This window comes from Pseudopipra pipra, chromosome 4 (genome assembly GCF_036250125.1).
Source record: "Pseudopipra pipra isolate bDixPip1 chromosome 4, bDixPip1.hap1, whole genome shotgun sequence".
Taxonomy (NCBI): domain Eukaryota; kingdom Metazoa; phylum Chordata; class Aves; order Passeriformes; family Pipridae; genus Pseudopipra; species Pseudopipra pipra.
This window is the reverse complement of record NC_087552.1, coordinates 73,991,889-74,003,974: the sequence shown is the minus strand read 5'-3', so window position 1 is coordinate 74,003,974 and position 12,086 is coordinate 73,991,889. Positions and strand designations below refer to the sequence as shown.

Genomic DNA, 12,086 nt, shown 5'->3' with positions numbered 1-12,086 from the left:
TTGCCTGATGAGTAAATACAGGAAGAGTTAAAATTCTTTCATCAGTCTTCACAAACAACAAAACAAAAACCTTTTCAATGTAGAATCAATATAAAATCTGCTGCTTTGGGATCTCCAGGGTCTCTCTTCCAACTGGGAACTCTGATTCTTTGTGTGACCTGTGGCATCTGCCTTGCAAACTCAAGCTTATCAAGGGCTAGACCATCCCAGGAGTGTTATTGCTCCTGATCTCAGGAACTTGCATGTGTGAGAAGCCTGAATTTCTGTCTGAATTTCTAGGGTGGGGTGGTGTTTGTGCAGTTTAATGCTCCCCATGTGCTTCCCTTTGCCTGCTCCAAGAGCTCCTTTCCTGGGAGCTGCATTTCCATGTGTGTCCTTGGCTGCAGCAGTTCCATGGACTGGCAGAGGTTCTATTGTGTGGGGTTTTTTTGTGGTCAGACACGTTGGGATCCCGGTTCTTAGGGAAGTTCTGTGGAAGGCTTTAAGTCTCCCATATGGCATTGTGTTATTCCCTAAATGCATTGGCCTCGTTCAGAGTGCTGCAGAGGCTTTTAATAAACCCAGCTTGGGAACAATGGTGCTTTTGAGGAAACGAGCCTGGAGATTTTAGGACTTCACAAGGGCTTTTTAGGATGTGATCATCACACTGGACTGGGAAAGACCACCTAGCTCAGTGAGTAGTCCCCACTGGAAGTATTAATGGCACCATAAAATGTCCCCTCCTTTTATCTTAAGTGTTTAAATTCTTCCCACTGTTCCACTCTGTGAATGGCTGGGAATCTGTTTGTTTGGTTTGGGATTTTCAGCCTATTTTATGAGTTCTACTTTTATATCTGTTTTATTTTTCTCTCCTCTCCCAGCACACACCCTTGAGATATCCAGAAATTTCAGACCTATTCTTTCTGCCTTATTTGGCCTAATAAAATAAAACCAGATCCTTTGTAATCTGTGCCTATAAAAAGTTCTCTTTTCTTCTGAATGTTGTAGTGCTTTTCTTTTGATCTTTTTTTTTGGCTGTAGGCATCCAAACTGTGTGCAGTGTCTGAGATCATAGAATCATAGATGAGGGGGTTTGTTTCCTGTGCAGAGGCATTAACAATTCCCTGCTCTGAAAATGTTCTGAGATCCCCTTGGTTTGCTTTTACTTTTCACTGCTGCCTTGGATTCACAGATTCACAGACCTTCAGGTCCTTCCTCTCTTGCACATTGATGTTCCAGCTGATTTTAGAAACATCTCTTCCTTTCATGCTTACCTTCCTCTTATTTTTCCTTCCATTTCCTCCCAGAATGTTTCTAGCATTCTTAAATTTACTTTTCCATGAGGCATCTCCCAGCTTAGCTCCCCAAAATGCTGTCAGTTCACTTCAGCCTCCCAAGTTCATTGCAAAGGATATCCCAGGGCATTCCCTGAACAACTCTGCTGCTGGACTTGCCTCTGCTGCTTTTTCTCAGAGCTATTTATCCCTGTCCTCCTTTGAATTCACTTTTTGCCACACAGGGATTCAGTTTCTGCAGTTGAAGTTTCCCATCTGGCCCCACACCAAGTCGCTTTGCTAAAATTCGAGTCAATAAAACAAATCCTTTTGTCTTAAAGATGTTCCCTCCTGAATAAAAACTCTCCATCAGGTGGAGTGCCCCCGACTGTGTGAGCCTTGGAAACTTGTTATTGTGGTTTGTCAGTTTTTACCTTCAGGTATTTATTGATTTGCACAAAAATTCTTTCTGTAAATCCACGTGCCCTTGAAGTCTCACAGATCACAAGGATTCACTAAGATGGAGGTGCTGGTTTTACTCTTCTAAATCATCATACCTCACTTACTGGACCTGTGCTTGGATTATTCCAAGCTTCCTGGAAACAGGGAATGGCAGTTACCTGTTCCTGCAGACCTGGGTTTGTTAAAAACTGAGGTGGTGGCAGGATTTTGAGCACACAGAGCTGAAATCTGGTTTTACAAATCCTGTGAAAATGGGACAAAACCTTTCACATCCTCCTCTCATGGGTAAGGGAGAAAGATTTGTTCAGGCTTTGGGATGTGTTGATTTCCCTTGTTTTCTCCACCTTCTCTAAAGCCACAGCAGCTCTTTTGCCTGACCTGTGTTTTCACTTCATCCCCAGCCCTTTTCCTCCTCCAGAATACAATTTCCCCTTCTTCCCATCCCTTGGAGGCATTTCTTTTAGTCTCTCCTACATCTTTTGAAGTGGCTGTTTTTTTTTTTTTGGTTGCCTGGATCTTTCTGCACAGGCAATATTGCCTTTGTTAAGATCAGAAAGATCTTTTATTCTGCTGGTTTTTTATCTCCTACCCTGGTGTTTGGGATGCTGATTTGTTAATGGGAAGCAGTTGTCTCCCCTCCAAGTTGTTTTGTCTCGCAGAAAGTTATTGTGAGAAATGACAATGGCTGTTGCCTTTTCCTTAGGAAAAGAAGGGAAATACCGAGCCCTGACTGTGTGATTCATCTGAATCTGATTTCTAGGTTCACAGTGCCAGTCAGATTAATGTGCCTTGGCTGGAGCAATGGGGTGGGAGCCAAAACATCACTCCCTGGAGGAATGAAGGGCTCCCTTTTGCTTTTGGGAAGGAGCAGAGTTTTTCTTCAATGTCCAAAAATGTTTGCTGCAGTCTTACCTCATGAAAATGATAATAGGACTTAAAAGAGGCTTGAATTAATTCAATTCCTGCTGTTCAGCACTTGGGTTATAAACACCTACATTTTTATCAGGGAAAACTAAAGCGTTTCAGTGAAGTTACTTCTTCAAGCACTTCCAGCCCAGCCACAGAGGTCACAAAATCTGAGCTGTGGAGACTTTTGCCATCATTTGAATTCATGGAATGGTTTGGGTTGGAAGAGACCTTAAAGATCATCCCATTCCACCCCCTGCCAAGGGCAGGGACACCTTCCACTAGCCCAGGTTGCTCCAAGCCCCATCCAGCCTGGCCTTGGACACTTCCAGGGATCCAGGGACAGCCACAGCTTCTCTGGGCAATTCTTGCAGCAAACCCAGTACTGTGTAACATTTGATGGCCAGTGAAAATGGCTGAACAAATGGCCAATCAATCCCTGAACAAATGGAAAGCAAATTTGGGACAATAACGATGCTCATGCCCAGCTCTGCTTTGCTCCAGGTTTTCTCCTCGTGGCAAAACCAGACAAGCTCAGGATTATCTTTAAGGGTTGTCCAGGAAGAATTCCTGTCTGTGGAACAAAAGAGAATGTAAGTTCCTGCCAGTGCAGTGCAATTCCACATGAACTGTGTGCTACAGCCAGAAAAATGCTGTTACTCATTGATTTGGATAAAAATTAAAAAAGAAATCGTTGCCTTCTTAGTGCAACACTCACTTTATTTTTTTATTGTACTATTTCATATGTAACGATGTACTTTAAAGAACATCAGTGTTTAGCTTTCTCCTTTAACTAATTCATTAATTAATTTGCTTCTTTTAGGCATTCCAGTGTTCAGAAGCTCTTTAATGCCTTGTCTTTTCCTTCTGGGGAAAGATGCAGGGAGCTGAAATTATCCTCTGCCCTTCCAGAATTGGAGAGGTGAGAAGTTATTTTTGTGTTCAGGGGCTGAGTTTTGTCAGAAACGATATCAAATTATTTTGGTACGTGCAGTCATCTAAAAATTGCTTATTAAATAATTCTTAAATCATTCTGTTGTGAGATGAATCCTTCCCTCTCTAGTTTGACCTTTGGATAATCTTATTTCGGCGATTTCCCGGCTATTTTTACGAATGAAATCTTTTGCTCGTGGTTGTAAAGAAAATAAAACCTTTTATTTTCGCAAGGTTTCTGAGACATTTCACCATCAGCAGCGTCAGCAACAAGCCAGTGGTGAGGGCACATCTCCCTGTTTTGTTGCAACAGTCAGAAACCACTCCTGAGAGCAAAGCAGAGAGTGAGAAGGTGAGGACAATAATAATAATAATAATAATAATTCAATACGAACTCAACAGTAATTCCTAGTGTAGAATATTTAATAAATGTTGCCATTAGTGTAATAAAAGCACTGCTGGATGTCCAACCATGCTCTGCCTCCTCCTCCAGCACCACCAGCTCCCACTGAACTGGATTCTTAGAATATGAATAATTTTCCTGGTTACATATTTAGTTTTTTTTCCCACTTAAACAATCTTTTGGAAGTACAAATGGCTTTTCAGGCTGGTGAAATAGAGGCAGAAAATGAGGTGTAAATCTTCAAGTTTTCTCTTCTGTCCAGAGAGATTTGGCCCTAAAGCAGCAACTTGTTTTTATGAATTGCTGCATAATTTAACTGAATTGTTCTCTGGAACATAAAAGTCCTTTAAATAGCATGGAGGGAGCACATGATATTTAACATTTGCTGATATTATCTGTAGAACACTCCTTTCTCTATAGGGGCAGTAACAATTGGTCAACTTAAGGCCTGCTTTAAATAGCATTTTCAGAGAAAATATTTCCTTGTAACTTCCCAGCATTTGAAACCTGCTGAAAGCAACCAAGTCAGAGCAGCAGGGATATAATTCCCTTGGAATATTGCAGTGTGGTGGCACTCATTTCCTGGGATCTGCTTCAGAGACCCTACTGACACTTAATTCATAAACACTTGGGAATGATTTTAAATCTGATTTTAAGGTTGGTTTAACTGCGTGTGTTTAAGAAAGAAAGAAAAACGTGTTTGAATGTGCCCTTTTCATCACGGAAACAAACTATTTGGTGTCTTTTCCGGTGTTTCTGTGGTTACTGTCACTTCATTTTGTGTTTGGAGTTAAGATTTTATCAAAATAGAAGCCTTGGGGGTGTTTAATTGTTGTAGCTCATTGCTGATGTTGGACTTGGCCCCTTCTTCCCTGTTTTCCAGGTGATCATCACCATCCTCACTGGGCTCCCAGGGTGTCGTTCCAGTGATCTCTGTGCTTTCCTCGTCACCTTTACCAAGGAGTATGGAAGGTTTGTACAGTCCTGGTTATATTAATCACCAAAAAACAACCTGACATGATTAAATCATCGATGTTTAATTGTTATTTTTAAACCTCGTTTCTAATTTGCAAAGAGAAGTGTTATAAGAATAAAGTCAGTCAACATTTTTGAGGTCCTGGAGGGTCTGTTACTTCACTTTTATGACTTCAGGTATCTCACTTACCTGTGTTTCCAGGTAGATTTGCCCTTAAATTTTAAATATTCAGACAGAAAAAATACCCCAGGAGGTTTCTTTGTTGCTGTTCCATGGTAGGAAAAGCACAGGAATCCCTGCAGATCTCACGTGTACCAATTCCACTGAGGTTACAACAGTCAGGAATAATCTCAGAAGGGCCAGATGAATCCTGCCTTAAGCAAGGATAGAAGGTGCCACAAATTGAAGGAAATGAGTGAAGAGCTTCCTTTTTTGGGGAAAAGACTCTCCTGGCACTCCTTGTTTTTAATGTGACCTGATTTCTATTCTGGAGATTGTTGTGTGGCAACAAGATAAATCTACAGGAGGAATTTTTTCATTCTGTTGATAGAGCTTCTGGAAAATCAAAAGAAACAGTTGTTATCCTTTTAAATCTTGCAGCCAAACACCTCAGCATTTCATCTTAGTCATGTTCTGCATGTTTTTCACTTTTAACTCAGCGTCTTGATATTATCAAGTTGATTCAGGGGAGTTTTTTGGTTCTGTTATAGGGCAAGGTGACTTTTGAAGGTTGTGTAATAATACTTTTCATCACGTTTCCTGCAAATGTCAGTGCTGTTTTCCATTTTTGCAGTGAAATATTTTCATGCCCAGAATCTTTTGAATTGGATTCGTATCATTTTTGATGTTTACTGCATCGCTGACAGTGATCACAGTTACTGCTGTGATGCACAGCTTTGAAAAAAAGCTGTTCAATATTGTTTTATTAAAAAAACAACCAAACAAAAAAAAAAACCTTGTGGCACTAATGTAAAGAATGTGCCTGTGCTGGAAAGGACAGAAAGCCAAGTCAATCCCCCTTTCCCACGTGGTCAAGTGGAATGAGCTGATGATGAGATGGTGAGAGGTGTGGAATCTTGGGGTTGTCAACATTTATTTTCAGTCTGCTGGTTCAAAATAAAAAGAGAACAGAAATGTTGTGTCACAGAACGTGAACCCCTTCCCTTGTTTCCTGTTGTTTAGGTGGATTGTTTATAGGCAAACCATGGATAGTCCAGAATGTTTCAGTGCCACCCACTTCCAGAGGTACCTGTCCGGGGTCCTGGAGGCTCAGCAGAACCTCAGGGGCCGTCAGTCCATGTTCTCCAAAAAGAACAAGAGGCTCCTGGTGGTCCTGCAGGGGTAAGTGTTTGAAACTGTGGGAATGTTGCAGAGAATAAGGGATTTTTCTATTCCCTTCCTATTTCCCAGGCGTTTTTAAACTTTCCCTTTAAGATCCTGAGCTCCAGTGTGGCACTCTGGGAATTCTGTTTTATGTGTGTACTAAACTCAGCTTTTCTGCACCTCTTGATTTTATTGGTTGTTGCTCCTTTGGAAGGAATGTCCATGGGATTCCTTCAGTCATTTGGAAGCAATGGGCACTCACAGCCCAGACCCCCCTGTGCCCTGGGCTGATCCCCCAGCATGGGCAGAGGGCAGGGGGGGATTCTGCCCCTCTGCCCCTGTCTCAGCTGAGACCCCCCTGCAGAGCTGCTCCAGCCCTGGGAACAACAGCACAAGGATGTGGAGCTGCTGGAGAGAGTCCAGAGGAGGCCCCGGAGCTGCTGCCAGGGCTGGAGCCCCTCTGCTCTGGAGCCAGGCTGGGAGAGCTGGGGGGGTTCCCCTGGAGAAGAGAAGGCTCCAGGGAGAGCTGAGAGCCCCTGGCAGGGCCTGAAGGGGCTCCAGGAGAGCTGGAGAGGGACTGGGGACAAGGCATGGAGGGACAGCACAAGGGGGAATGGGTTCCCAGTGCCAGAGGGCAGGGATGAATGGAATATTGGGAAGGAATTCCTGCCTGTGAGGGTGGGGAGGCCCTGGCACAGATTGGGCAGAGAAGCTGTGGCTGCCCCTGGATCCCTGGAAGTGTCCAAGGTCAGGTTGGAGCAACCTATGCTAGTGGAAGGTGTCCCTGCCCATGGCAGGGGGTGGGACTGGATGATCTTTAAGGTCCCTCCCAACCCAAACCCTCCTATGACTCCATGACTGTGCCCTCTGGAGCTGCCAGCACAGAGCAGGGCTGTCAGAACTCTTTGCCTGATGAAAGAGGTGATATTGGAGTAACACTTATTAACATGTTTCTGAGAAATGCCAGTTTTCTTGTGGAATAAAGGTGAAGACTCTGAGCCACCTCTGTTTGACATTTCCATCTCCAGGGTAGCATTTGAGGACCAGGATCACCTGCAGCAAGTTTCCCCCCTCTGTTTCTGAGTCATTATAAGGTGACACAAACTAACCAACACACCCTGACCTGACTGGAATGGTTTTGCTTCCCAGGATTCAAGTGTTCATCTGTTTCACTACATGGAGCTCAGCATTTTCTTCATTATAAACCATTCTGATAGTGCTAAAAATCATCATTTTTTTTCCATTTAGAGCCACATTTACATTTTTTTTCCTTTCCTCAGAGTTAGCAGCAGTGGTGTAAAGTCCAGCAATGTGCAAAATAACTGGTATTCTGTAGCAGCAGTGGCTTCAGGAACAGCTAATTGGCAGTTTTCCATCCTTTCTGGATAGTTGGATATTGGTACAGACAGCTCTAGAGTAGCTGGAATTCTCTAAATAATCCATTAACTTGCTACCTGACAGCACAGTTTTGAGAGAAGGTTGTGACTGGCTGAGAAATAAACACCTGGAATTAAAACTCAGGTTCACTTAAACTTTGTGATCACACAGAAATAGGACCCAGCAGTGCCTGGAGCAGTGAGTAAGAATAAACTCATTGATTATATTAAAATTAATAAATACATTAATTTCAGAAGCATATTTAAATTGGGATGCTGATAAGTGAGAGGGTGTTGCTTCTTTATTTCTTTTTTTTTTTCAATTTGACTTGTGTTTAATATGCTTGGCATTTATAACTTATTTTTGTTATATTATGCTTTTTGTGCTTCCTGAAAGCTGGACTTTTTATCCTGCTTTTCTCTGTGTGTTGTCAATAATTATTTTTAAGGTAACTCTCAATCAGCTCGATTTGTCTGGATCGGCTTAAATCGGATTTGCCAAGTTTTGAGCTGCTCTCTCACTATTCAATGGACTTTTTTAGGAATCCAACCTTCTTGCTAGTGATGGATTTCTTCCTAAATGGTGGAATGTGCCCTTCTGTTTCTCTAAAACCATATTTCATTCTCTTCTCTTACAGCTACACTGATGTTATTGATGTTGTACAAGCTCTGCAGACTCACCCTGACCCAGATGTGAAATCTTCCTTCCTCATTGGAGCAGTGAACACCTGTGTGGAGCCCCTGAGCTGCTACATGGAGCACAGGTATGCTTTAAAATATATTTACTAGTTTAAAAGCAGATATGTGTGTTTGTAAGATCACTTTTATAATAATTAGGGATATATGATGGTTAAATGCCAGTGAAGTGTCTTAAATCTCATAAAACTTGGAAGTGCTCTTTGATTTATCAGGATGGCACTTGGTTTCCACAAGGTACAGAATTATATATTATATTAATGAAAGTTTAGCTTCTGGAAGAACAAACTAAATCTGCTTAAATACATAAGTCTAGGTAAGGACTTTGTATAATGTGGACAGCCCCCTGTCCCCCTAAATCATTTTATTTCTTACAACCCTTTTTGGAATTTGGACTGAAAATCGAGACGTTCGCCTGGGTTTGGGTTATTGATTCTGTCACTGCTTTGGGCCGTTCAAAGAAAGACTTTGCAGCCTTTAAACGTGGAACTGAAGGGAAGCAATCCCAAATTCAGTGGAAGGGAATGACAAAGCACGGAAGCCAAAGCACTGCAAGTGTTAAAACCCGATATCCTGGGTCACTGCAGGGCCGGGGTGGGGAGGAAGCGCTCGCCAAGCCAAGTCGGTGACATTTGAGAACAGTGTGCCTTGGTTGCTGGTTCGTAGTTAGATGTGTGTGCTCCAGACTTCAGCAAACGTGGGAATCATCTCTTAGATTTATCTGTGAAATTGTAACCCTCCCATTTTTTAATTATGCCTTGCAGCTGAGTTGATCAAAGTAAGTCGAAGCAGTTAGAGTGTTCGGAGTTGTTAGTGTTGCTTCTGTTTGTGAGCCAACTCTGTGCACCACAGCTTAGAGCTGAACTGCCCGAGCAGTTTATAAAAGTGCATTCCTGAGATTTCCTGGCTGTTCTTAACCACTAACCACTGTGCTGCTTGTGCTTTGCAGTAGTCAATAAATAGACCTTATCTTGCTGCTTCTTCTTGTCTCCGTGACAAAGGTTGTCAAGAAATAATAAAACTCCCGTGAACTCCTGGGGATTTGGTGCTGGAGTGCTGCTTAAACTTGTGCTTTCCATAACTGGAGGAAAGACAAGTTCCATTTCTTGTTGGTTTTAACTCACTAACATGTCACTAGCCCTGGTCCTGAGTAGCATTTAGAGCAGCCCAGCCTGCAGTGCTTTAACCAGCAGAGTTTTGTCTCCTCCAGTGCAGGAGCAGTTGAAGGAAGAGGCTCAGCCTGTGCTGTGGGTCGTTTATGTCTTGCTTTGAAGTTTGTTCTGATCAGAATTTACCAAGTAATGCCAATGGCAGCTCTTGCAGTTGGGCAGCTTTGGTGATTTCACTGTGGGAATGCACAAGAGTGGGTTCAATGTTTGGCTTGAAACTTTTGCAGTCGAGAAAATCAAACCCCTTTCCTGCCTCAAAGTTCATTCCTGTAGAGATCCAGCTCTTCCATGAGCCTGGGATGGAGCTTTTCCCTTCAAAGTTTTCCCTAAAACTATCTTTGAATAGCAAACCAGAGCAGGGGGGAGAGGGAGTTGAAGTGGGACTCTCTCTAGAGCTTTGTGTGCATGCTAAAGCTTTTAAATTATAAAAATAATGATAAAAATAATTGTCACTTGTCTGACACAGCACCAGAAATTGGCATCATTATTACAATCTTCCCATGAAGAATTCCCACCATGCTTGGAAGGCAAAATTTTTGAAGACAAGCATAAAAAAATTCCTGTTGTTTAAATAGGAATTCTGGGGACGTTGAAGCCTTTCTGACTCTCTGGAATACATAATGGATTGTGTGCTGGGAATTAACTCTTAAATCCATTGGAGAACTAAAACCAGCTACAAAACTAGTTCTTGGGGAAGAAGTCCTGAGAGACACAACCTGTGGGGATGTTCCAGTTGTGTGGAGTGAGGAAAGGAAGCATGAAAATGGTTTGGTTAGTGAGATTGTAGCTGTCAGCGTCCAAACAAATGTACATGTTTTGCTTAAATAACAATATCCATCCTTGATATAGAAACTTTTTGGTTTTTTAGGCTTCTTTTTCCCAAGTTCTTGGACCAGTGTTCCCAAGGTAGGTGTCACTTTTCTTGACTTGGTGCTCTGCAGAACAAGCAGCTGAGCCATGTGGCCAAATGAATTCATTTATATTACATATTTAGCTATAAATTCACGTAGCCAAAGGATCATGATAAACTCTTGGAGAACAGACAATCTCTGCCTAAACTATCAAACATCACAGGCACCTGGAGAAGGTGGAAGATTCTGGTGCATGGTCCCTTCCCACCCAAACCATTCCATGAATTCCTGCTTCTCTGAATAAGTTTAAGTGTCAAGAACAGAAGCAGATTTGACAGTTGTTCTTTTGTGCAGCTGATGCACAACATTAAGGCAGGACAGAACATTCCTTTTCAAGGTACCAGCTCTCTCTCCCTCTCAGCATAGAACACGTATTTTCAGGATGAAAATATGAGATATCACTGCTGGACTGGTGAGAGAGATCAAGCCAATAACAACATAGAAGCAAAATGACATTATTTATTAAAAGTAATTAAAAAAAAAGTCCACAGGTAACTCAAATATATGCAGAGGTTTACATATTTTACTGTATTTTCTGAAGAAGAAACTCTGCTTTTAAGTTTAGATTTGGATCTCCATATATATGTGTGTATATATGTAAATGTATATATACATATATATGTATATGTATATTAACATATATGTGTACATATATGTGTAAATATATATATTATATATATTATATATAAATATATAATATATAATATATATAATATATATTTTCACATATATGTATACATACATACATATGTACACATATGTGTGTATACACACACATATACATATATATGTATATATGTATTTTTAAGTCACTGTTGTACTGCAGCTGGAAAGTATATAGATGCTGTATATAGATCATTATTTTATTTTTATTTGGAGGGAAATGTTGGTGCTGCAAATTGGGGGAAACTGTCCTGATTATAACCATGGAGGGATTTGCAGAGGGAAGGAGAATATTAAGAATATAAAGAATTATCAGTAACTACAGAGAAGTTAAAAGTGACAGAATAAAAAAGAAAAATAAAAATAATAAAATAAATTAAAATAATAAAGCAATCTTTTTTTTTTTTAAGTGATTTGTACAGACCTAATTGAGGGACAATTTCTCCTTGTTGAAGGAGGAACTAGAAAATGCCCGGGACAGGCACAGCTAATTTTCCTACAATCAAAGTGCTGGAAAAAAATTACAAATGCTGGAGGTTAGAGGAATATTCTACTGGCAGGGAATTATTTGTGCACACCAGAAAGTTTTGTCCTGTAGTTTCCAGGTACAGAATGTGACACTGGAGGGCCCAGAGGGCCCCGCGTGTGAAGAAATTGTTTCCCATAAATAGGGGTAATTTTTGTGCAGGAAGTTTTAGGGGGAGAAGTGTGCTTGGAACTGAGGTGGGGGACACTCCAGCTTTCCAGACTAATGCAGAACTGTGTCGTGGGTGGTGCAGGGAATTCAGTTCTGTATAATTTATAGAGCCGTGGATTGGTTTGGGCTGGAAGGAACCTTAAGGATCACAGAGTTCCAACCCCCTGCCATGGGCAGGGACACCTCCCACTAGCCCAGGTTGCTCCAAGCCCTGTCCAACCTGGCCTTAGACACTTCCAGGGATCCAGGGGCAGCCACAGCTTCTCTGGGTGATCTGAGATATCTCTCAACAGAGAGAATTCGTTGTGATTGCACATA

At 41.7% G+C, this 12,086-nt stretch overlaps 1 protein-coding gene across 2 annotated transcripts in view; it reads left to right on the top strand.

Annotated features, from left to right (window-relative positions):
- DNAAF9 (dynein axonemal assembly factor 9) overlaps positions 1-12,086 on the top strand; it is a 73,307-nt gene that overhangs the window by 45,303 nt on the left and 15,918 nt on the right. For both annotated transcript variants that reach the window (XM_064653587.1, XM_064653588.1), the window contains 7 exons: positions 3,126-3,214; positions 3,445-3,543; positions 3,789-3,906; positions 4,841-4,929; positions 6,116-6,274; positions 8,271-8,396; positions 10,366-10,403. In XM_064653587.1, the coding sequence (XP_064509657.1) occupies positions 3,126-3,214; positions 3,445-3,543; positions 3,789-3,906; positions 4,841-4,929; positions 6,116-6,274; positions 8,271-8,396; positions 10,366-10,403 (718 nt within the window). The remainder of the gene's footprint in view (positions 1-3,125; positions 3,215-3,444; positions 3,544-3,788; positions 3,907-4,840; positions 4,930-6,115; positions 6,275-8,270; positions 8,397-10,365; positions 10,404-12,086) is intronic.